General features: G+C 36.5%; 2 protein-coding genes across 4 annotated transcripts; both read left to right on the plus strand.

Moving 5' to 3' along the window:
- Nucleotides 1-612: 612 nt before the first annotated feature.
- On the plus strand, nucleotides 613-9,571 carry LOC141657269 (nuclear poly(A) polymerase 1-like). 3 transcript variants are annotated; one of them, XM_074464438.1, is made up of 13 exons: nucleotides 658-992; nucleotides 1,892-2,238; nucleotides 2,352-2,429; nucleotides 2,531-2,638; nucleotides 3,905-3,967; nucleotides 4,051-4,212; nucleotides 5,170-5,277; nucleotides 5,426-5,488; nucleotides 5,656-5,985; nucleotides 6,580-6,744; nucleotides 6,846-7,754; nucleotides 8,329-8,399; nucleotides 9,283-9,571. In XM_074464438.1, exons 2-13 carry the CDS (start codon nucleotides 2,119-2,121, stop codon nucleotides 9,320-9,322), a joined length of 2,217 nt encoding a protein of 738 aa, XP_074320539.1. In that variant the 5' UTR covers nucleotides 658-992; nucleotides 1,892-2,118; the 3' UTR covers nucleotides 9,323-9,571. The 3 variants fall into 3 exon arrangements, with proteins under 3 accessions (XP_074320538.1, XP_074320540.1, XP_074320539.1); XM_074464437.1 differs by having other exon boundaries at nucleotides 613-2,238; XM_074464439.1 differs by lacking the exon at nucleotides 1,892-2,238 and having other exon boundaries at nucleotides 638-992.
- Nucleotides 9,572-11,130: 1,559 nt separating this feature from the next.
- On the plus strand, nucleotides 11,131-11,709 carry LOC141655225 (uncharacterized). Its single transcript, XM_074462315.1, has one exon. The coding sequence runs from the start codon at nucleotides 11,131-11,133 to the stop codon at nucleotides 11,707-11,709; it is 579 nt and encodes a 192-aa protein (XP_074318416.1).
- Nucleotides 11,710-22,413: the final 10,704 nt, after the last annotated feature.

The following is a 22,413-nucleotide window of genomic DNA, read 5'->3' on the forward strand; positions in this document are numbered from 1 at the left end:
CTAATTTCCCTCGAAAAATTATTGATGTAGCGGTTTTTTATATTAAGAAAAATGATTTCTCTTTGAGGTTGCTATATCTCTCTCTCTATCTAAAAAAATGGAATTAAACAACAATTAAATCACTTCCATGTTTTATGAACTATATTTATAAAAGTATTTAACGAGCAAAATAGTCAGAAATAATTGACCCGATAATGAATTGAGTAGTCAAACTATGCAAAACGCCAAAACCTATCTCAAACCCGGAATGATACGACTCGAGACAATAACGAACTCGTTAGTAACCCGAACCCGAGCTATGAATTGACCCAACTAACCTAACCCACAAGTAACCCAAATGCAATCACAAGTCACTAGCTCGAACCCAACCCGACCCAAATCCAACCCAACTTACCTAGGGATGGCAGTGGGTCCAAGACCCGACCCAGACCCGTCGGGTCGGACCCTAATGGGGCGGGTATGGGTCTTATTTTTTCAGACCCTATGGGCATGGGTCGGGTATGGGTCTTCTACAAATAATTCGGGTCCGGGTATGGGTCTGAGATATAAGACCCAGACCCGACCCTTGGACCCGTTATTTCATAAAAAAAAAAAAAAAAAAAAAAAGATTTTAAAAACCAAATCAAACTACAAAGTTGAAGACTTCTCACGTTTTGTATGGATGGTACATTGGTACCTTCCCTTTTTCACCTCCAGACAACCCACAAATTAACCCAACAGGCCAACACACACTTCTAGAGACCAGTAGACCACCACTCCACCACAAGCGGCGGACAAACGACTACCACTCCGCCTCAGTCGGTCAACACCGAACCCATTACTTCTCCTCCTTCACCACTATCATCTCTGGAAGGAACACACTTCATATTGTTGCATGTCGCATATTTTTCGAAGGTTTCATTGGAAAAGTTAGGGTTTTAATTTCTACCCCTAATTCCATCACATTTCTTATCAAATCGATTATCAAACGCTCATCAAACGACCATTTCTAGGTAAGTTATTGGATTCTAGGGTTTCATACCTGATTCGTTTGAATTAATTTGGGGAAAAATAGTTTAGATGATCTTTTTGTCTTGTTTAGTCTATTTGTGATGTAAATTAAACTTGGTAGTAAACAATATAAAGGGTTGATACTCATATAGGGATTCTAGTGATGTAAATTTCATATGATTTTCAACCGCTTAGTTCTTTTGATTTGCTCATAAATTTGTTGAAGATGGACCCGCGGTAGACCCGGATCCGACCCGGACCCATTGGGTTTGGGTATGGGTCTGCTGATTTTGGACCCTTGCGGGTCTGGGTTGGGTACGGGTCCAAGGTTCACATAACCCGGACCCGACCCAGACCCGACCCATTGCCATCCCTAAACTTACCCAATCAACACCTCTAAACAAATTTTTTTAGAAATAAAACCATTTCTATTCTATTTTCTGGTCACAAAAGAGAACTATATAATCCGACGACGGGTTTTAAAATAGGTACTAGTAGAGTCGTAGATAACTTAATTGGGTTATTTTCTCAAATCTGCCGAAGAGAAGAAGAAATTAGGGTTTCGAAGGCAGACGAAGATTCCACCAAATTCGCTCAATACCTGCCGACGAAGATCTGTGTGTTAGATAATTTCCGCCCTAATTTTGTCGTTCGATTGTTCAATTCCATCAATTTTTGATGATATTTAGGGTTTTTATTTCAGTTGTATTATCATCAATTTTCTCATTAGATTATCGCTGTTTTATTTATAAGCTCCTTAATTAGTTGATTGTAGTTTGGTTAATCCTTTTTGATGTATTATATTGTATCGGTATACCGCACAGTAACAGAATTTTCTTATTTGTTCTTCTTTTGATCTTGCTAGTTTTTATTTTTTGGAATTTATTTCATTCAATTACAGGAGTAATATTCAATTACAGGAGTAATTGATCAATTTATGCGCAATTAAAGTAAAAAAAAAAAAAAAGCGAAAAAAAAGTGAAAAAACGAGAATTGTATGAAAAAAGCAAAAGATTGTGTTGATTGGTTGTAAAAGAATCATATTGAGGGAAAATTGAGAGATTTTGTTAGCCAATAGAAAGAATATTGTTAGTGAACCGAGAGAAAAGTTTTATCCTTGAGCTATAAATGGCTAGCTATGGAGCGAATGGTCTTCGGCCTAATGGACAGAGGTTGGGTATAACAGAACCCATTTCGTTGGGTGGGCCAACGGAGGATGATGTGATCAAAACTCGCCATCTTGAAAAGGTCGATTGTTGTTTATTTATGTTGAATTTAGTTGATTATGTTGATGTTGATTTTGGGTTGTTGATTGCCAACTATAGATATACTTAACTGAGAATTATGGTGGTTTTTGACAGTACTTGGAAAATGTGGGGCTGTACGAGAGTCAGGAGGAAGCAGTCAAAAGGGAGGAAGTGCTTGGAAGACTAGACCAGGTGATTATGGTGGTCTTTACTGTTGCTTTGCTTGTTTGGCTTATCAAGTATTGAGCTTGATTTTTGACACTTGTTTTTGATTGTGTTTTGTGATGGTATAGATAGTCAAGGCTTGGGTGAAAACAATAAGTCAAGCCAAGGGGTTGAATGATCAATTGGTTCAGGAAGCAAATGCCAAGATCTTCACTTTTGGGTCGTACCGGCTTGGGGTATGAATGCTTCTTATATTTAATTACTTGAATCATCATTTGAGTCTTGAATGATTTAGATTCTCTGTCACAAATTACATTGGATTCTTGTATACCTCTATACCTCCCGGCTGAGCACCCAAGCTTGCAGCAGTTGCAAATTGTAAGACAACTGATTTCCTGTACGCCAATCAAACTATATAGAGTAAGGCACTTGGGGTTTATGCCCGGTTCTCATTTCGGAAGGCAAAAGAAAGGTCATATTAGGGTGCCAGCAACAACTTATTGGTGTTTAGCTAATCCCCCCTGCCCTTGATATGTCAATTCTTGAGGACCATCAGAGGTAGCTGCCATGTGATAAGTAGTAGTTAGGTTAGTTTTATGGAATCACGGAATGACTTAAGATTTATAGGTGTCAACATTGTTTAAACATGATATGCTCGTATTATAGAATAACGAGGGGACAGGATTTTTGAAGGCATCTCCTATTATATTGTGGTGAACATCTTCATGGTTTGATCCATTTATGTGGTATTATACTTCCGTTTTGGCAAATGGGCATGTCCTTGGACATTGTAGGATATTGTCTAACTGAAGAAAGAATTAAGTGGATGCTAACGTATGATTATTAAGATTAAAAGAAAGTTTGGAAGTTCAAGTTGATCGGAATAACAACTACATTGACTTATAGTAGACTAGTAGAGATGAATAGGTAGCAACTAGGGCCGTAAACGAGCCGATCCGATCCCGAGCTCATGAGCTTGGCTCGGCTCGGCTCGTTGAGCCTAAAAAATTGAAGTTCAAATTGACCAAAAATAACAACTTTCTTGCTTTTTGAATCTAACTAAATACAAATATTTTTCAAAACAAATAAGATTATAAAGTAATAATAGATAATTTAATGTAATATACTTATAAAAATGCCAAAATAACATATAATCTGAAATAAAATTAATATGAGAGTATAAAAACTATACAAAAAAACTATAGACGAGCCCAAATGAGCTTTCGAGCAGAGCCGAGCCGAGCCCTGCTGGGATCGGCTCGAAGTTACCCCTAGCTCGACTCGAGCTTGGTTTGACCGAGTACAAGCCGAGCTTTAACTGAGCCGGTTCAGATCATTTACAACCTAGTATAGACAACATTTTGTCCAGATTTGAATGTGATATCTCTATTCTTTCTTTTGGCAATTACTAGGGCACATTCGGAGTAGGTATTTTGTTTTAAAGATTGATCGTAGTGTTAGTGAGTTAGCTCTGTTAATCACACTATTTTTTTCGTTGTTAGGTGCATGGCCCTGGAGCTGATATAGATACACTTTGTGTCGGGCCTAGACATGCAACACGAGAGGTAAAAATCGAACCTTAGCCAACTCGTTTGCCCTGTTTTACAATAAAATTTGGCGCCCTTACTTTGGGTGTTTCTGGATGTAGGAGGATTTCTTTGGTGAGCTCCATAGGATGCTTTGTCGAGATGCCGAGTTACGAGAACTGCGTGCTGTCCCTGATGCTCATGTTCCAGTGATGGAGTTCAAGTTTAATGGGGTCTCTATTGATCTTCTGTATGCAAAGTTGTCGCTTTGGGTGATTCCTGAAGTGAGTTCAACCTTTGTATCATTGTTGTTTTCTCATATGCATTGTACACTCCCGAAAATCCGGATTCAATTTCATGTATTCTTTGAGGAGTGCATTTTCATTTTTCTTACTGCTTGTGAGAAGTTATGGTGATTCACTGATTTGTATGTTATATTGAACTTGTGACACTCAAGTGTTTCCCTACAGTAAAAGGAATAGTGTTTTTGGCTCCAATATGAAGTGTGTTCATGTCATGTCATGTCTTTTCCCTGGATGAGTCATCCTTTCTTTTTCTGAATCTCGTTCCTTTTCCATAAATCTTGAATTGGGTGGGTCTTATGATGTCTCTGTTTCATCTAAGTCGAGGTGATGTCTACTATCTTAGTTGTGTATGGCTGGGGAGAGCAATGGGTTTTTACGTAGCGTAGAATCAAGCCACCAAGATGAACCTTGTCTCTGCATCAAAGTTACATTTATTTTTGATTTTTAGTTTTGAGTTGTGAAGTTAAAGCAGAAGAAATTTTGTAGGGTACCTTATCTGCATGGATTAGGGTGAGCTCAAAGATAAAGAAGGATACCGTCATACATCACGTAGACACCGATGACTTTTGTCCACACCTCTTTGTGCTCGGCCTGACACATGACTAGCATCAACTCGTCAAGCACTTCTTGATAAGATGCTATCTGACTTCCATTGATTAGTTCTAACTTACTGAATCTAACCTTTTTGAAGCACTTCCTCCATAAGTTTTGTATCTTGCTTAAATTGCCTTTTGTGCTCTGTATATTACCAACCATAAGGCAGATCTTGTTGGTGGAAATTTGTATGGAAATAAAATTGTAGTGCAACTACAAATAGTTCTCACCTATGGCATGCGATACATCGATTAGGGAGCTGCTTGCATCTTTAAGTTATACGTATGTTCTCTGGTGCTTGTTTGCCGGTTTTTGACTACTGCTTTTCTTTCTAAATATCAGGATTTGGATATCTCGCAAGATTCAATTTTGCGAGAATACGATGAGCGATCCGTAGTCTTAATGGTTGCGAGTTACGATCAAATTTTGCGTTTGGTTCCAAATATAAATGTATGCAACTTGTGTGTTACAATTGATTCTATAAGCTAAGGGGGATAGTTTATGAATATCCGTTTTGACTTAAGACTTTTTATTGTTTTCGTTGGTATTCGTATCTTTCAAACTAGTTCTGTTTGATTAATTTTGTATTGTGTTTCAGAACTTCCGTACAACACTTAGATGCATGAGATTTTGGGCAAAACGTCGTGGTGTCTACTCAAATGTACGTAATAATTCATTTCCTTCTTTTGGAGCCCATAACAAGAAATCTAGTTGAGCACTCGCTAGTTACGGTTTGTTGTTATTTTACAACTTGAGCAGTTTTAAGTCTAGCCCTTTTAGTCTCATTGTTTAGAATCAATGATCAACCGCTGTCCATTTTGTGTTTAGGTTGCTGGATTTCTTGGTGGTATCAATTGGGCACTACTAGTTGGTCGCATTTGTCAACTGTACCCTAATGCATTGCCCAATATGTTAGTATCTCGCTTCTTTAGGGTTTATACTCAATGGAGGTGGCCAAATCCTGTTATGCTCTGTGATATTGAGGAAGGATCGTTTGGTCTGCCAGTGTGGGACCCTAGGAGGAATCCCAAGGACAGATATCATTTGATGCCCATTATAACTCCTGCGTACCCGTGCATGAATTCTAGCTATAATGTCTCGTCCAGTACTTTAAGGATTATGACGGAACAGTTTCAAAGGGGGCATGAAGTTTGCGAGGTATTTGTTCTATGTTTTATGGTGGTGATGTGGCCCAGCTATTGTCTGTGGCAGCATTTCCTTCCTTTGATGTCTGGTGTGGTTTTTTTATTTTATTTTACTACTATCGCCAGTTTTCTCTTGGAGGCGGCTCTGTTTTTGGTTGTATATTGTCCCTAGATTCTATTGTTCATATTTTTTTTCCGGTGTTATCATGTAGTAGGATGTCTAGTTATAGAGTCAGCTTGCTAAAATAGTTTTATGTTTTTGCATAATATGCTATCAAACGTAATTATAGTCCATCATCAATCATAACACATTCCCTGATCTGTTCGGTTCTGATTCTGTCTGTTGCTTTTGTGCTATGACCCTGTTTTGCACTTGTACTTCTTTCATTGTCTTCCTCTCATCATGTGTGTTTTAGTGGTAACTTCAGGAAATACTCTTGTAGTTCTGTGTTGTTTTTTTGTGATGCAGGTTTACTTTTTGCTATGCAGAATCATCTTCTTGTGTTTTCAACACAGGAGTTATGTTGTGTATATCCATGTTCCATTGTTGTATCACATGTATACTTCTTTTTTAGTTCCACCTAAAGTTGATTCTGTATGCTTTCAGGAAATGGAAGCCAATAAAGCTGACTGGGATACACTGTTTGAGCCTCATCCCTTTTTTGAAGCATATAAAAACTATCTGCAGATAGACATCAATGCAGAGAATGCTGATGACTTTCTAAATTGGAAGGGATGGGTTGAGTCTCGTATTCGTACGCTTACTTTGAAGGTAAAGAAAGAGTGGGCCTAATACTTCAGGCAATTCTAATTTGATTTTACTTCCCTTTCCTTTCCGAAAGCTTTCCTGACATTCTGCTGTTAACATAACAGATAGAGAGACACACATACAACATGCTTCAGTGCCATCCACACCCCGGTGAATTCTCAGATAAATCCAAACCTTTTCATTGCAGTTATTTCATGGGGTTGCAACGTAAGAAAGAGATTCCAGCTGGCGAAGGGGAGCAGTTTGATATAAGAATGACTGTGGATGAGTTTAAACAAACAGTGAATATGTATACTCGCTGGAAACCTGGGATGGAGATCCGTGTAGGCCATGTGAAAAGGAGAAATATACCTGCTTTTGTATTCCCTGGGAGTATAAAACCTTCCCGTCCTACTAAATCATCTAGTGAGAGTAGGCGGCTTGTAGAGGGCAACTCATCTGTCAGCGCTGTGGCAGAAGCATCAGAATGTAAATCCATTTCTGATAAACCAGATGATGGGAAGAAGAGAAAAAGGGAAAATGACGATATTGCTCTTAAGTGCTCTGTATCTTTGGCTTCCTCTAGTGGTGGTGGTCGTAATGGTAGTCCTGTCAGCACTGCAACGTCTCTGATGAAGTTAAATCATGTTGATACTAATGCATTTGTTGAGCCCGGGAAAGCTGCAGTAGATACTGATATGATAAACCTGGAAATCTCTGAACTCAATGGATCTTCACAGATAAGTTCCCTGAAGACTTTACCTGCTCCTGCAGTTCCATCAAACTTCAATGTGGCAGAGTCGTTGGCAATCGAGAAAATTATGTCAGGCCCTTATGGTGCCAACAAAGAACCTGTTCCTGAGCTAGATGAGCTTGAGGATAACTTGGGAAAAGCAAATCAAGTTGAGTTTTTCGAAAATAGCACCGAGCCGTCAGACGAGCCTGCTAAGTCATCTTCAGTTGTTGCAATAATGAATGGCTCTACTGCTGCTCCATCCACTTCGTTTGCTACCGAGGATTTGGAGGAGCTTGAGGTCTCATTCTGTTTCCAAATCTTATTTTTTCAATGTCAACCAGTGAACTATGATACACTGTATTCTGCTTTAGGAACTTGGAGTCATGTAGTCTTCATCTCTACAGTGGTGGTTTTTAATCTGTCCTTCCAAAAGCGATTGTTTTTTTTTTTTTTTTCCTTTAAACTAAAATCTGGCAAAAGCAAATTTTTTTTTTTAAATCAAAATCTGGCTGTTACATCATGATCAGTTTCTTTGGCCTTGTAAGCATATTTCCTAGGCTTTTATGTTTATTGGAGGGTAAGAAGGCATGAGAAAATGCCTAAACGTAATTTCAAAAGAACGTTTAAGAAGACATGATTTCTGTAATGGATTTCTTGAAATAAAAAATGCATTATCATATAGCTCTCTTCAGACTGTTTCAGCAGTCCCGAGATAAATGGTAAAATATATGTTTTGGAGGGAACGTTTTTGGCTGTGCAGCTGTGCTACTGGACTTGAATAGTTGGATGTTGTGTCTGAAATGGATGTAATTAGCACTTTGCTTCAAAGCTTGCTGCATATTTTTAATCAATACAAATCGTCTTGTTTGCAGCCGTCTGAACTTGCAATGCCAGCTCCGGCTCCAATAAATCCCGCCGCTGCGCAGAAGAAGCCACTTATCAGGTAAACAAAAGTTTTGGTCTTCAAAAATTTAGTCGTGTCTATATCTGGGTCTCAACATTGAGACCAAGATCCAAACCATGGATCTGTTATGTATATATTAACTAATCCACAACAAAACAAAGATTCAGTAAGCACGAATTGATTTTTTTTTTTCATTGAAGTACTTATTTATCCACTAATTTGCAACTAATATTTCGGTTTTTTTTAAAAATTTTGTTATAATGCTGTACTTCATTGAAATATGCTTAATTGCATTTACATTAATAGTAAAAAATTACGGAGTACATACAAAAGTTCATTAATATGATGGAATAACTTGAAAAAAATTGGGACCATGGGGGACCCTGACCCTACCCAAACCCAAACCCAAACCCTTTAACTCGAGTTTGGGTCCCAGCATATGTGGCACGGGTCCCTTAGGACCTGCCCCATTGACATTCCTAGGTAAAACTCTTGCTATAAACTCTGCTTGTTGACTATGGTACTCCGTACATATCTAAGTATTGAAATCCATACGTTACGGGTTTGAGGTATGGGTATAAAATCCTCATTTTGCCGAACAAACGTGTGGTATAGATTTTTAAGTCTGAGAAATATACGTATTCTTTTTCTATGTGGGTTTAGTAAAATAGAATGTCTAAGAGCCTGTTTATCTCTATTATCATGTATTCATGTTGGCTTCCCTTTTTGCTCTTCTAAGTTATTGGTAAGAGTGAGTATGCATTTCAAACCTATACCCTTTGAGTGTTGTGTCAGATGTTCAGTACAACCCCATAAGTGAAGAGTGTTTTAGTTACTAACATTTGCGCTTTAGAAATTTGGATCACAATTGTTGTGTTATACATCGTCTTCGTCTCATCACTTATATTTCTATATTTGGCAGGCTTAGCTTTACGTCCTTGGGTAAAGCGACAAGTCGATGAGTGTTGGTATCGAAGGAGCTACTTATCTGCAACAAGCCAACAATCAAATTTTCTGTATGCTGCCCTCACCTTCTCCATGGAGACTTTTCATGAGAAAATATTCCGATGATCTAAATGGAAGAAATCCTTTGTATAAATGACAATAAAATCTTGAGATTACTGTATAATGCTCCCTCCATAAGATTGTAGGAGGACGTGAATTGCTACAAGAATGTTTCCTAGTCAATGCAATCTATCCTTCTTCTCTCATTTGTGCTTTGATTTATTAACACATACTGCCGCCTTCGATCGTCTGTTAATGTTCTTGGTAGTATTTGGTCATTTTGGAAAACAAACCTTAGAAGGGGTTTAGAGAATAGTCCCTTTCATTCATTGGAGTTGCATCATTTGATGAATATACATGTGAGGAGTATTTTATTCAAATGGTATGATTCTAACAAATTTGAGGGAGTAATTTTTAAGACCGTGTTTTGAGATCTTGTAGAATTTGATCTTGTTAAACTAATGTATGGTTTAAGAAGTTTGATGTGAACAAACAGATTTTGCGCAGGCATTACTCTAGTGTCGCTAAACCAACTGTTTATCCAATATTATCACGGGTGGAATTTGTCACCAATTTTACGCAAATTCTTATTTTAGAGGCTCACTTTCGTTTGAAATTACAGACGATATATGTGGCCATTTTATAGTTAAATGTAACCACAACGATCTGAATTACTGTTACGACTTATGATAGCTTGTTTTTCAATAGTGGTTACATTTAGGTATAAAATGGTTACAAAATCCGTTTTAATGCTTGATGGAAATGATCCGTCTAAAGCAAGACCAACTGTTATACAATTGTTTGATGTGAACAAACTAATCCTTGTTACTTGCATGATTCATTGGAAAGCCGTATTTTTGGGAAAATAACACATATAATGCCTGTCGTTTAGTCATTTATAAATTCTCATTTGTGACGGAGATACCCGTCGCAAATTTGCGACGGGTCAAATATATACCATATTGCATGGAAGTGGTACTGGGTATGTCAACCAAGTGGGAATGAGCTAAGCAGCTTTATGGGACATTGTGTTGTACCCTAACCAATATTCTATTGTCAATTTGTACTTCATCCATTATTTAATGTCACTTATTAGCAATAAACAATTAAACACTCCAAGCATTTAATGCCCCTCATCTTTCTACTATTTCATTCATCAATATCACCTCCATCTTTTTATGCATGCTTAACCATCTACTCATACTCTTATAATCCATTTTCCATCCATTTTCTATATAACCTTATTAGATTATTTTTTGTGTCAACAATAATCCAACAAGTGGTCACATATAATATTAATGAACTTGTTTATTTAAATTTCAATGTTACACATATATCACTGTATTTTTATCATTTTTGACATAACCTTATTAGATTAACCGTTTTTCAACAATTGTCCAAAATATGGTCACATATCAAACCGCTGAACTTGTTGGACCTCAATTTGAATATGTGATTAAAATATCAGTGTATGTTCTCATTTCACATAACGTTATCTGATTATTCAAATGTCTACAATAATCCCAAAAATGATGACATATATTATTGATGAATTGATGAGCTAAATTTAAATATGTCACCATATGAAAAACATAAGTAATCATTTGAAGCAACTATGGAGTTATAAATACTTGAGCTCGATGTGGTAACATTGTTTTCTTTTGTAAATAATGTTGCGAATTATGGACAAGTATGTCAACAAGTCGTTGAATAATATTCATGGAGAAAGATTTGCCAGATTAAATCTCTCTTCAAGGAGCTTTTAATGCCTAGCTCAGGAGTGACTGCACCTTATTCTACTGCTTTGGGTTATAAGTTGTTACAAGCTCAGGATGCTGTTTGTGATTGGTACCCCTGGATTCTTAATGCTTGGGTAGTTCCCAAACATGGGTTTATCAGTTGGTTAATGGGGCATAACAGACTCCTTACTCAAGATATATTGATGAGTATGAAGATTATTCAGTCTAATTTGTGTTTCTTATGTGGGATGCAGCAGGAAACTCATACTCATTTATTTTTCAAGTGTGAGTACAGTAGGCGATGCTGTAGAATGGTCTCTGATTGGTGTGCTGAGATGTTGTCTGATGAAGACTGCATCAGATGGTGGTGCAGTAAACGCTACAGGAGTCTCAGTAAGAAGAAAATTGTTGGGGTTATCTTGGCAGGGTTGATTTATCATTTGTTGATGGCTAGGAACAAGTGCAGGGTGGATCAGGCCTTGCTATGTCCAGAAAAGCTTGTTAAACTTGTTCAGATTGATGTTTGTAATAGAGTTAAAAAATTTCAGTCTAAGTGTCAGTCGGCTAGTGTTATGAATTGGTTAGATGCATTTGTGAAGTCATGAAGGAAGTTAGTATCACTATGCCTTCTAATTGTATGTTTTTGGAGACTTATGATCTTTAATGAGAAGCTTACATTTTCTCAAAAAAAAAAGACATTATATTAGTTACGTAATGTATACGCTCTTGAACGATATGTTACCATAAATAATTTGGTAACATAATAGATCAATTTATAAACAATTCACATTATTGCCCTTGTATTTTAATATGAAAACAAATCCGTCTATGTATTTTTTAAGGCATTGCACTTTATAAGCCATGTTGTCATTCGTGAGAAATAAGTTACCATTCACGATTTGGGAACATAATTGCTGAAAATGTTTACATTTGTTCTCCTACTCTAGTTGTCCACCATATATAATTTGGTAACATAATTGATCAATTTGCAAACAATTCACATTATTGCCCTTGTATTGTATCAGTAATACGAAAACAAATCAGTCTATGTATTTTTTTAAGGCATTACAGTTTATAAGCCATGTTGCCATTCGTGAGAAATATGTTAACATAATTGCTGAAAATGTAAACATTTGTTCTCCTACTCTATTCGTCCACATGAAAACGGTGCAATTTCATAGGAGGTAACATATTGTCAAATTTTGGGAACAGTTGTCCAAAAGTACGCTCTCAAAATATAGTGAGCATACATGTATTATTTAGTACAATCCAAAAGATGTCCTAAATAAGGTCGTAAACGATGGCCAAAACAATTCATAAATTTACATACAAATTAACATAACCACAATCCGTCTCCAAAACAACCACAATCCTTTCCCTTTTCCCGCCGCTCTAGTCACAACTTTCTTCTTTCCTTGAGCCACCACAGAATCTAACAACAACAAAATAAACACAACACTTTAAAACCAAACAAAAAAATTAAATATACTGAAACCAAATAGAACCATAAACAAAAGCATATATAAAGAAAACTGAACAACAACAACTGATTCATCAGATGTCGACATGGATTATTTGCATGTGTCCTTTTTTAAACCACAAACAAAGCCAAAAACAAATAAATTGAAAATAAAATCCGTGAAAAAGAGATAACCTCCTCCAACATCATCAATTGCCATTATCGTTCTAGTATTCTTCTTAACTGGTTGTCGTCTTGCTAACTGTTTCGTTACTATCTTACCAAGATTTATGATAATGTTTTGGATTTTGGTTGATTTGTATGAAGATTTTGAAATGTGAGAGAAGGAGAGATTATGATTTTTTTTGAGAGAAAAGAACAATTCATTAATAGAACGCCATACGACACTTACAAAGAATAATTATAATCGAAAACAAATGTTTACAGGAAAAGTAGTAGTGGGTTTTGAATTTTGTGGTTAAAACGTAACATTGGGAATAGTACAATAGTACTTCCTTATTTTTTTTAATCTGATAAGGTCATTCACACGCACAGTAAATAGTCAGATCACTTTTCTACCATTTTGCATGTAAATGGTACTATCCAACCCGTCTTAAGCTTGCGACGGATCGACCCGTTACAAGCAAGACTTATTGTTAGTCATTAGCCTTTTGCTAAGCTCTAGATAATCCGTTCTCATCCTTTGTTTAACGACATTAATTATACAATTTGTTTATTACTTTAATCTTTTAGTGAGTACTTACTAAATTATTATATAGTGTTGCGAAAAAAAGAAACACGTATTTTATGAATTATATTAAACCCCTTATAATAATCACTTAGCTTACCCGAATTTTTTCTGAGCTTTTAAAGTTTCACTACTACAAATCCAGGCAACTACAACGCCCCTTTAACAACGATTATTCACGAAAATCACAATAGACGTTGTAGAATGTATGGCGCGAATTTTACTAAAATCAATTACCACGGGTATGGTTATAAAAACCGTTGTTATTCGTTTTAACAACGGGTCACACATGAACAACCGTTGTTAATAATTTGGCGCAAAATTGGCGCAAAGTTAGTGAAAAGTAATCACAACGATTATTTTTGAAACCCGTTGTTAAAACTTATTTAACAACGAGTTTTTTTTACAACCGTTGTTAAAACATATTTCACAACGGTTGTTGTTTAATAACCGTTGTCAATACCTTCCATACTCTAAACCACACAAACACAAGTCTCTGCTGCGACCACAAAACACAAACCTTAATACATACACAAACACAAACCCAAAGAAGAAACAAAACACAAACACAAAACACACACTTTCTCATCGTCTCTTTCTCTCCTTCTCATCGTCGCTTTATCTTCTCGCCGTCACCGTTGATTTCATCGTCTCTTTACGTACGTTCTGTAATTATCAGGTTTGTTTCATCGTCATTATTTTATTTTTCTAATTATTTCATTTCCATGTATGTGTTTTTATCGACCATTAGGTTCCGTTCAAAGATCTGCTAATTATTTCATTTCCATCTTCTTTGGTGTCCTTCAATACGGATCGAGCATAGTAAGAGTCTTAAGGATGATATCATTCATTTTGTTGGAGTTTGGAGTTTGTTTTGAAAGATTAAGGAGAGGGTTAATTTATTTGGAGTTTGTTTTAGCAATTAGGGTTTGGAGAATATATTGAGATAATGGAAATGCATGTTAGTTGAGATAATGCAATGTATTTATACTAAGCAATGTGTGGGTTGAGTTGTTTTTTAATTAATATATATGTTAGGAAGTTGTGCCATAATCAGCATCATCATATCTCTCAATCTTTGTTTCAAATCTTATTGACAAGAATGGCGAATAACTGGATCTTGATGATGACTGATCTATGGAGTTGAAAAAATGGAAGCAAATCAAACAAGCATAACTCAACACTTTCAAAATGATCATTTCATTTAATTTTAAACCAAATACATTACAACAATTATCAGAAATCAAAAGATGTATAATAAGCCGGAACAACCCCGGTTAAGCGTAAAAAGCGCTTCTCAACTGCCACCAATCACGCCACTCTGGTATACCGCTAACTTCCGGGGTCATTGGCTTCATATTTTGCAATAACAGATTGAATATATGCAAGGACACGACTTGCATGTGGAGATAAGGTTGGAAGAGTACAACTCAACATATCTCTTGGGTCTGACCAAGTTGCGAAATAACAGATGAGGGTATGAAGATGATGATGATGATGATGAGGCTTTGTTGACAAGCCGGGCTTTTCACGCCTCTTAATCCAATAATTCCGTTGATGTTCAAGGGATGCTTTGATTAATGGGTGTTGATCGGCGGGAAGCCCGGCGAGAACCTTCCCATCATCTTCAATCGTTTGTGTAAGCCATTCTTCTTGTTGATAAAATTAGGGTTCATTGCCATGTTGTTTCAATTAATGAATGTTAGATACTAAAGGATGCTTTAATATTTATAGCTAGTCACATTTATAAGTTTTTTCAAAACCATTGGTAATTAATTTAAGGGATATTCGCATGCATCGAATTCTAACGGTAGTAATTATACATGCATCTAGTAATATTTAATTTAATTTTTTTTTTATTTTTTAAGAACAAACAACAACGGTTATTTACAAACAACCCGTTGTCTTTAGTTATAACAACGGTTTTGTATATTACAACCCGTTGTTATAACTTTCCCCCCAAAATTGAGTCACACTTTCCACAACGGGTTTCTATACTTAAAACCGTTGTTAATATTTTTAACAACGGTTTCCTTAAGAAAACCAACCGTTGTTAAAACCTTTTACAACGGACGCTTTAACAACGTCCGCTTTTTTATATAACAACGGTTTTTAACCGTTGTTATAGCCTGTATCTGTAGTAGTGTTTGTAAGTTATATTTTAATTTGTTTGGCGTCAAAACAAAAAATTAAGTGTATTTATATGTATAATGTTGAGCTATATTGTAATTTTTTAGCTTAATGTTTAAGTGAACGAGTTCATAAATTTTATAGTAAAACTCATAACCTTTAAAACAAAATTCGAAAATTCACTATAAAACTGAGAAACTATACAAGTTGTATCTATGAACTGCAAAAGGGGCAAAAATAAGATTTACCTGAATCATCATTTTTTTTTACTAAAATAATGTTTAACTTTGTATTTTTTTTCCACAAATACATTAAATGTATGTATTATTTGATACGAATTGAACAAATGGTGAATTTCTATTTGATGTTATATTGTATTTCATTACAATAATAAGCAATGAACATTATGTATCTTTATATATATATATATATATATATATATATATATATATATATATATATATATATATATATATATATATATATATATATATATATATATATATATGAACTATAAAGTCATAGGTTCAAAATATGGTAGAAACATTTTATTAACCCAAAACCTAAAAAAATGTGGATATTAAAGCTCTTTGTGGAATTTAAATATTAATGTTCTTGTTTAGATAATTAAGATTTAACTTTTAACCCGTAATCATTCAGTCATATGAAAATTAATGTTAATATCAAGTGCAAATAACAACTTATTTCTAAAACTTGTGGGTCGCCACATGTCATCCCTCCCCTCGCAAATCTGATTCTGCGGCTTGTGTTGTTCACTTGATGGTCCGGGCCGAAGACTAGACTGGACCGCACAATTTAGTGCGAATCAGAGTGGATTATAATTTATTTGGCCAGTTCACGGTCCAACCATTTATATTAGTTCGGTCTTTGGTCTGATGAAGACCAAATAAAATGGAACGTGGTACGAATTGTGGATCGAACTACTTTTCAAAATATTTAACGTGCTTAATCTCCTATATACTAAAAGATTAACACAACTCTAAAATTTCTGCCTAACTTACCCCGCCTAAATAATATGTCTACTAAATAAAGTGGTCCCACCGTCATGTCATCGATTGGCTCCAATATAATCCTCTTTTGATTATGTAAATATACTCTAATTTGATTTGTATAAAATAGATCATACTAGCAATTTTACCTCCCTAAAATAAACATCATAGGTTTCTCTCTCTCATCATAATTATGACATAATTGAAAAAAAGATTGCCACTAAATAAGGAAACTGTATTGCCTTTAGAATAAATATACATATATTAGAACAATTATACATACATTAATTCCGACGTAACTGCAAAAAGAAAATTAAAAAAAAGTTCAGTTAATTAACTAAATGTAAAACAAAATGGTATTCTTACTCTATTGGGTGTCGTCTTGAAAAAAGTTGTTTATGACGAATCTATAAAAAAATTATTCGGATTAAACTATTGAAGCTTCTCTTTTACGACTCTTTTAATATGAAACCACTATAAATACTAAACCTTCTTTTCTACCTCTTACTAATATTATATTTAGTACATTATAACATTAAATTAAAATTAAAGTTAATCTATGCAAATAATTTTATTGAAAATGCCCCTGTATACATCAAATCTAAAAAAATACCTTCTAATCGTATAAATACAAAACTTTATAAATAGTAGATTTATTAAATGTAAAATGATTAATGGTAACATTTCAATTACGGAGGACAATTTTCTACAAATACCATACTATAGTACGGGATCTATACTAGTATGTACATACGAGTATTTCTAAAAAGTTTAAATTTTGATTAATTTGCTGGTATTTATAGTTTAGATGAATTATATTTTTTACAAAGTATTATTCTGGAATAATAATTTTCTTATAATACCACATAAGTCATTTTTTATTCAACACACTTGTATAAGAAAACTAAATTTGAACAATTTGGTTTTGTCCGGTCCACTCATACATTTGGTATGGTACTTTTGGGATGAACCAATCTAATTCACCTAATTTGACTCGATGCGGTCGTCTTGGGTCGGAGGAACGAACACCTCTACATGCAGTGTCGTAGCCGGAAAGAAAGAAATATTTGTGTGTCCTTCCGAAGGACTGTACTTCTTACACCCAGGCCTTTATAATATTCCTTTTGATGGCTTGTCTTTAGGTGTAAGGAGTACGGTCTTCCCGGAGGACACAAGAATTTTTTGGAAAGAAATTAGAGGTAGAGAGGGAGGGGATGCACGTCCTTTTTATATTGGTTTTTCTAACAGTGACCTAAGGGCACATATTAAGAAACTAAGGAGGCGTTTGGTTCAATAAAGGGTAGGGGGATGAAATGAAGAAAGAGAATTAAAAGGAAAGAAATGGAATACCCTCAGATTTTGTCACTTGTTTGGTATGCCATGAAATAAAATGAAAAAAAAAAACAAAATTAAACTCACACTTAAACCACCACCCATAACACCTCCCCCACCCCATAACATGTGCTGCCACCACACGAACCACCCCACTGCCAACATCGTCACCGGTAGTCCTTCCTCCGACGCCAGCAACCCATCACGTGCAATTGCCATCCCATTAAATGCAATCCCAGCCATAAGACAACCCCCAAAACAACCTACAAACACCACGCCTGCCACCGGAAATGCCGGATCTAGGTGTTAAGGGCAGTGGGGGAGGACATTTCGGGAATGAGGGGCGGTAGGTGAGGACATTTAAGGCGTGGGGACAGCAGGGATGAGGTCGTCGGTGGTTTGGTTTCCAGCAACAGCGACGGCAGTGCGGTTGTGGACAAGGCCCTCGGGAACTGCGTCCGCGGGATCCACACTAGGCATAATCGACTCGAGGTTCTTTCGAATCGAATTAAGACAAATTAGAGTCGCCACCAAGTTTTTTGGGAACTTGGAACCGTTCAAGTCAACTTTACACCTTTCATCGAAAAGCATAAAGCCAATCGACTACGAGTGATTAAAGATAAAGACTTGTACCCTATATCACTCGATTTGAATGACTCTCGTAATCCAATGGTATTTAGACGGATCCACAAACCATAGATCTTGAGTAAGGGGTGAGGGTACGTGTTAGGAAGCCCATAAGGACACCTAACCCCGCCCGTCAATAACGGCCTCTACTAAGTCAAGTATCGGATTTCAAACAAGGTCATAGCTACTACGATATATGATATGCAAACATCGTTTTAAAACTCTAACATGTGACAACAATTTCTATGTCGTTTTAGATGCAACTAAACTAATTTTGTCAAAGTTGTAATTTAGCATGTGGGTTGATTGATCTAACAACATATAAACGAAACAAACAAGGCTTGATGGGAGTGGGGGAGCCGTTGGGATCTACCCTATTACAACCCAGGCATTTCATGCCGACACAACGATAAATTAAAGATACAACTCGATCTAAAATACAACGCTATACACAAAACCGTACAAGACGCATTATACGGCTAATTCGGCCTAGGGAAACGTGCACAAAGGGGTGGCCCACGGCTTACATGACTCACGGCCTTGGGTAACTCCTCGTGATGTGTGATTTCACTTAATCTTATCGAATTAGACATTGGGTTACGCACCAAAGCATGCATTAGCATAAATCGGGCCATGTTGCTTTAAACAACATGCGATTTACTACGCTCCTACATGCATTGGGGCACAACCATCTAACGAAACAAGACTAAGGTTTTTGGAAGAAGTTTTGACTCGATAAAAGAAAGCTAACTTGAAAATTACAACTCGATAACAAACGATAAATTACAAGCGACAAAACAAATAAAGAACGAACGTTGTAAAACAAACGAAACAAGAAAAACCAAAGGACACGGCCAAGCCTCACGGCCTAAAGCCACGTCCAACCCTAGGTCCTAGGTCAGGTTCATTAGTTAGATCGATTGATTGCAAAACAAGTTCGAAAGCGGGCTAGAAAACAAGTTAGAAACGACGTTGATCGATTTGAAAAGATACCTTGCAAACGCGCATTCTACACGGCCTAAAGGGGTCCAATTAGGTCAAGCTTGCTAATTAATTTAACTCATCGAGTGTTAATAAGAAGGTGCTAATCACGCACTCTTATACTAACGAGAAATTAGGTGAAAGAGAGAGATGCATTCAATTAAGTTACAGAATTGTTAATCGGTTTTTAAAGCTATGTCGATGTACCCTAATGTGTCTAATTAGGTTATCAAATTGATCTAATGTCATCTAAATGAGTTATATGTTAACAATCAGAGGTCATATTAACATGTAAATGGGTCCTAAGGTGGGTCGAATTACACGAAACAAAAGAGGGGTCAAAAGCGAAGAGCGAAGTCAGAATTCGTTTTATTAATGCCCTACCTTGAACACGAGGATATGTAAATGAGACGGGGGTGTACGACCGACTGATGTAGCGGTTTCTTTCCCATCTCAAGTCAACGCGGGTGTTCATGGTGGTACTTTAACTCATAATCGGACTAAACTAGTTTCATAGTTAATTTAAACGATAAATAAAAACGATAAACGAAATAAAACGAAACAATAAAAAAAACAAACATAAAAAACCGAAATAAAAGGGAGAAAGAGGAGGATTTGATGCACCCTCAACCTACATGTATCGTTGACACCGTCTTGGGTCGTAATCGATGGTAGATTTTATCTCGAGAGGCCGTCGTCGACGAAGAAACAAAGCAAACAACACGTTTTTGGCAAATCTGGACAGCAACTTTCAAACAGCGATTTCTCTCTCGTTTCACGGTGAAAATTCGATTTAAAAGATGTTTTGAAAACTAGAAATAGAGGAGAACAGAGATCTTAAAGCAATCCCTACTCGTTTTGAGTTATAGGGCACGAAAAAACGAGCACAAACAGAACTGGACAGACAAGAAAAGCCGCGAAAACAGAGTGTTTAACACTCTATTTTTCGAGGGAATTCGTGTACTCTCAAGGGCAATTTGGCTCGTAAATCTTTATCTAATGTGTATATGGATGTTGTATGGTTAATTTGGAACAAGAAACGCGAATTTTGATGGAGGTTTGATGGAGGAACAAATTGTTTTTCGAAGAGGACACACAAACTGTTTCAGTTTGTAAGTCGGTTTTATGGAGGGTTTTTGAGAGGCAATTAGGGTTTGTTTCTGTAGTTTAAAGCTTGTAAGAGAAGGTAGTATGTATGGAGAACCTAGAGGCATGAATGTATGGTGAAGGGGTGGTATTTATAAGGAGTTAAAATAGGGTAAAAGGGGGGAGAGAGGCATACGGGCCTGTTCGTGCATAGCTGTTGTCCAGCAGCTTTGGTGAGGGTTTGAGAGGCTTTGTGAGGGGTTTTCTTGGTGGTTAAGCTAAGGTAATATGGGTAGGATACTAGGGTATGGGTTAGGGTTAATGGGCACGGGTTTAGGTGGTATTTGGAGCGGGTTTTGGGCTCGGGATTTGAGCTGCAAAACAGAGGGGGCTGCTTTGCGTATGCGGGCTGTTTGGGGGTGATTTGGGACGGGATTTGGGCCGTGGTTATGGGGTTCGAACTGGGGTTGGAAGGGTAGAGGCTTAGGTTGGTTAGTGTACTCGAGATTCGTGCCAACTCGTAAAGAAAACGGGCTCAAAAACCGAGCTATAATCGAGCTCCAAAACGCGTGGTTAAAAACGAGTTCTTTTCGATTTTTAAATCGATTTTTCAAATCGATTAACACATTAAAATAAATGATTTTTCAAATCAAATATACTCATAAAATGATTTTTCAAATCAAATATTTATTTTATTTTCAATAAAATAAACTTGAGAAAATAAATTCAAAATAAAACAATAAAATGAATTCACCTTAAAAAAGCTTTAATTTAAATATCATTTAAATTAATAAAATACTCCGTCGACCACGCTCATTCTACATCGTAAAACGAACCCAAATAATGACAATGACAACTAAAGAATACATGTGTCCTATCATCATCGGGTATTTGTCGGGTTCTCTATAAATTCCAATATCGACGGATACGGGTATCTACAGAGCCCCCACTTTGACTGAGGCTTGGACAAGGCGAAAGTCAAAGTATACCCCAGGTCCCTCTCGACCTGAGGATTCTTCGGGTCGTTTATAGTCCATTAGACTTGCGTATATAAGCTCACTTGACCATAAGAAGAGATCATATACGAAACTCCGCCGGGATTGACTCTTGCTTCTATTGTGTCAAATTATCATCGTTGGTCATCGACCCATAAAATTGCATATATGGTGGCTTGAGCCTTATCCTTAGGCGCCTACGTATCCGTTTCTGACGGAATCAAACCCGCGTCGTAGTTCGGCAACTGCTGACACATGCCCAAAGTTTATCATCTGCTGGCATTTGTCCAAAATTCATCATCTGTTGACATTTGCCCAAAATTTATCATCTACTGGCAGGTGTCCAAATGGGACGGGACTTTCCGAGGAGGTTGCCGTCGCTTTCATCATTTGTTTTCAGCTACGGAATTCTTCCATTTCATACTCTTGTATTGAATTGAATTCTTGGTGGATGTCATCCTTTACATCTTGATAATGGTCTCTCAAGCCAACGGCCAGAGTCCCTGATTTAAATGGCTCTAAAGTCGAAGACTTTAGAGCCCCCAGTTGAAGCATATCCTGCTATATTTGAAACATAGGAAATGTACTAGCAATAATCATCACATAAGCACATTTGGATCATCGATCTTAAAATTGGATCATTTGAAATCTTCAACATCGACCAAAATTGAATTTGAAAATTTTGAATAATTGGGCCATCGACCCGAAGTTTAAATTTGACATCACTTGGTATGTTAGGCCATCGACCCTTCAAAAATTGAATTGGAAAATTTTGAATGATTGGGCCATCGACCCGAAAGTTGAATTTTGAAAATTTTGAATGATTGGGCCATCGACCCGAAAATTGAATTTTGAAAATTTTGAATGATTGGGCCATCGACCCGCAAATATTCTACTACTTGGATCATCTATCCACGATTCGCAAAAGGTTTTTGAAATTT

The sequence above is a fragment of the Silene latifolia genome, chromosome 5 (assembly GCF_048544455.1).
Source record: "Silene latifolia isolate original U9 population chromosome 5, ASM4854445v1, whole genome shotgun sequence".
In the NCBI taxonomy this organism is placed as follows: Eukaryota; Viridiplantae; Streptophyta; class Magnoliopsida; order Caryophyllales; family Caryophyllaceae; genus Silene; species Silene latifolia.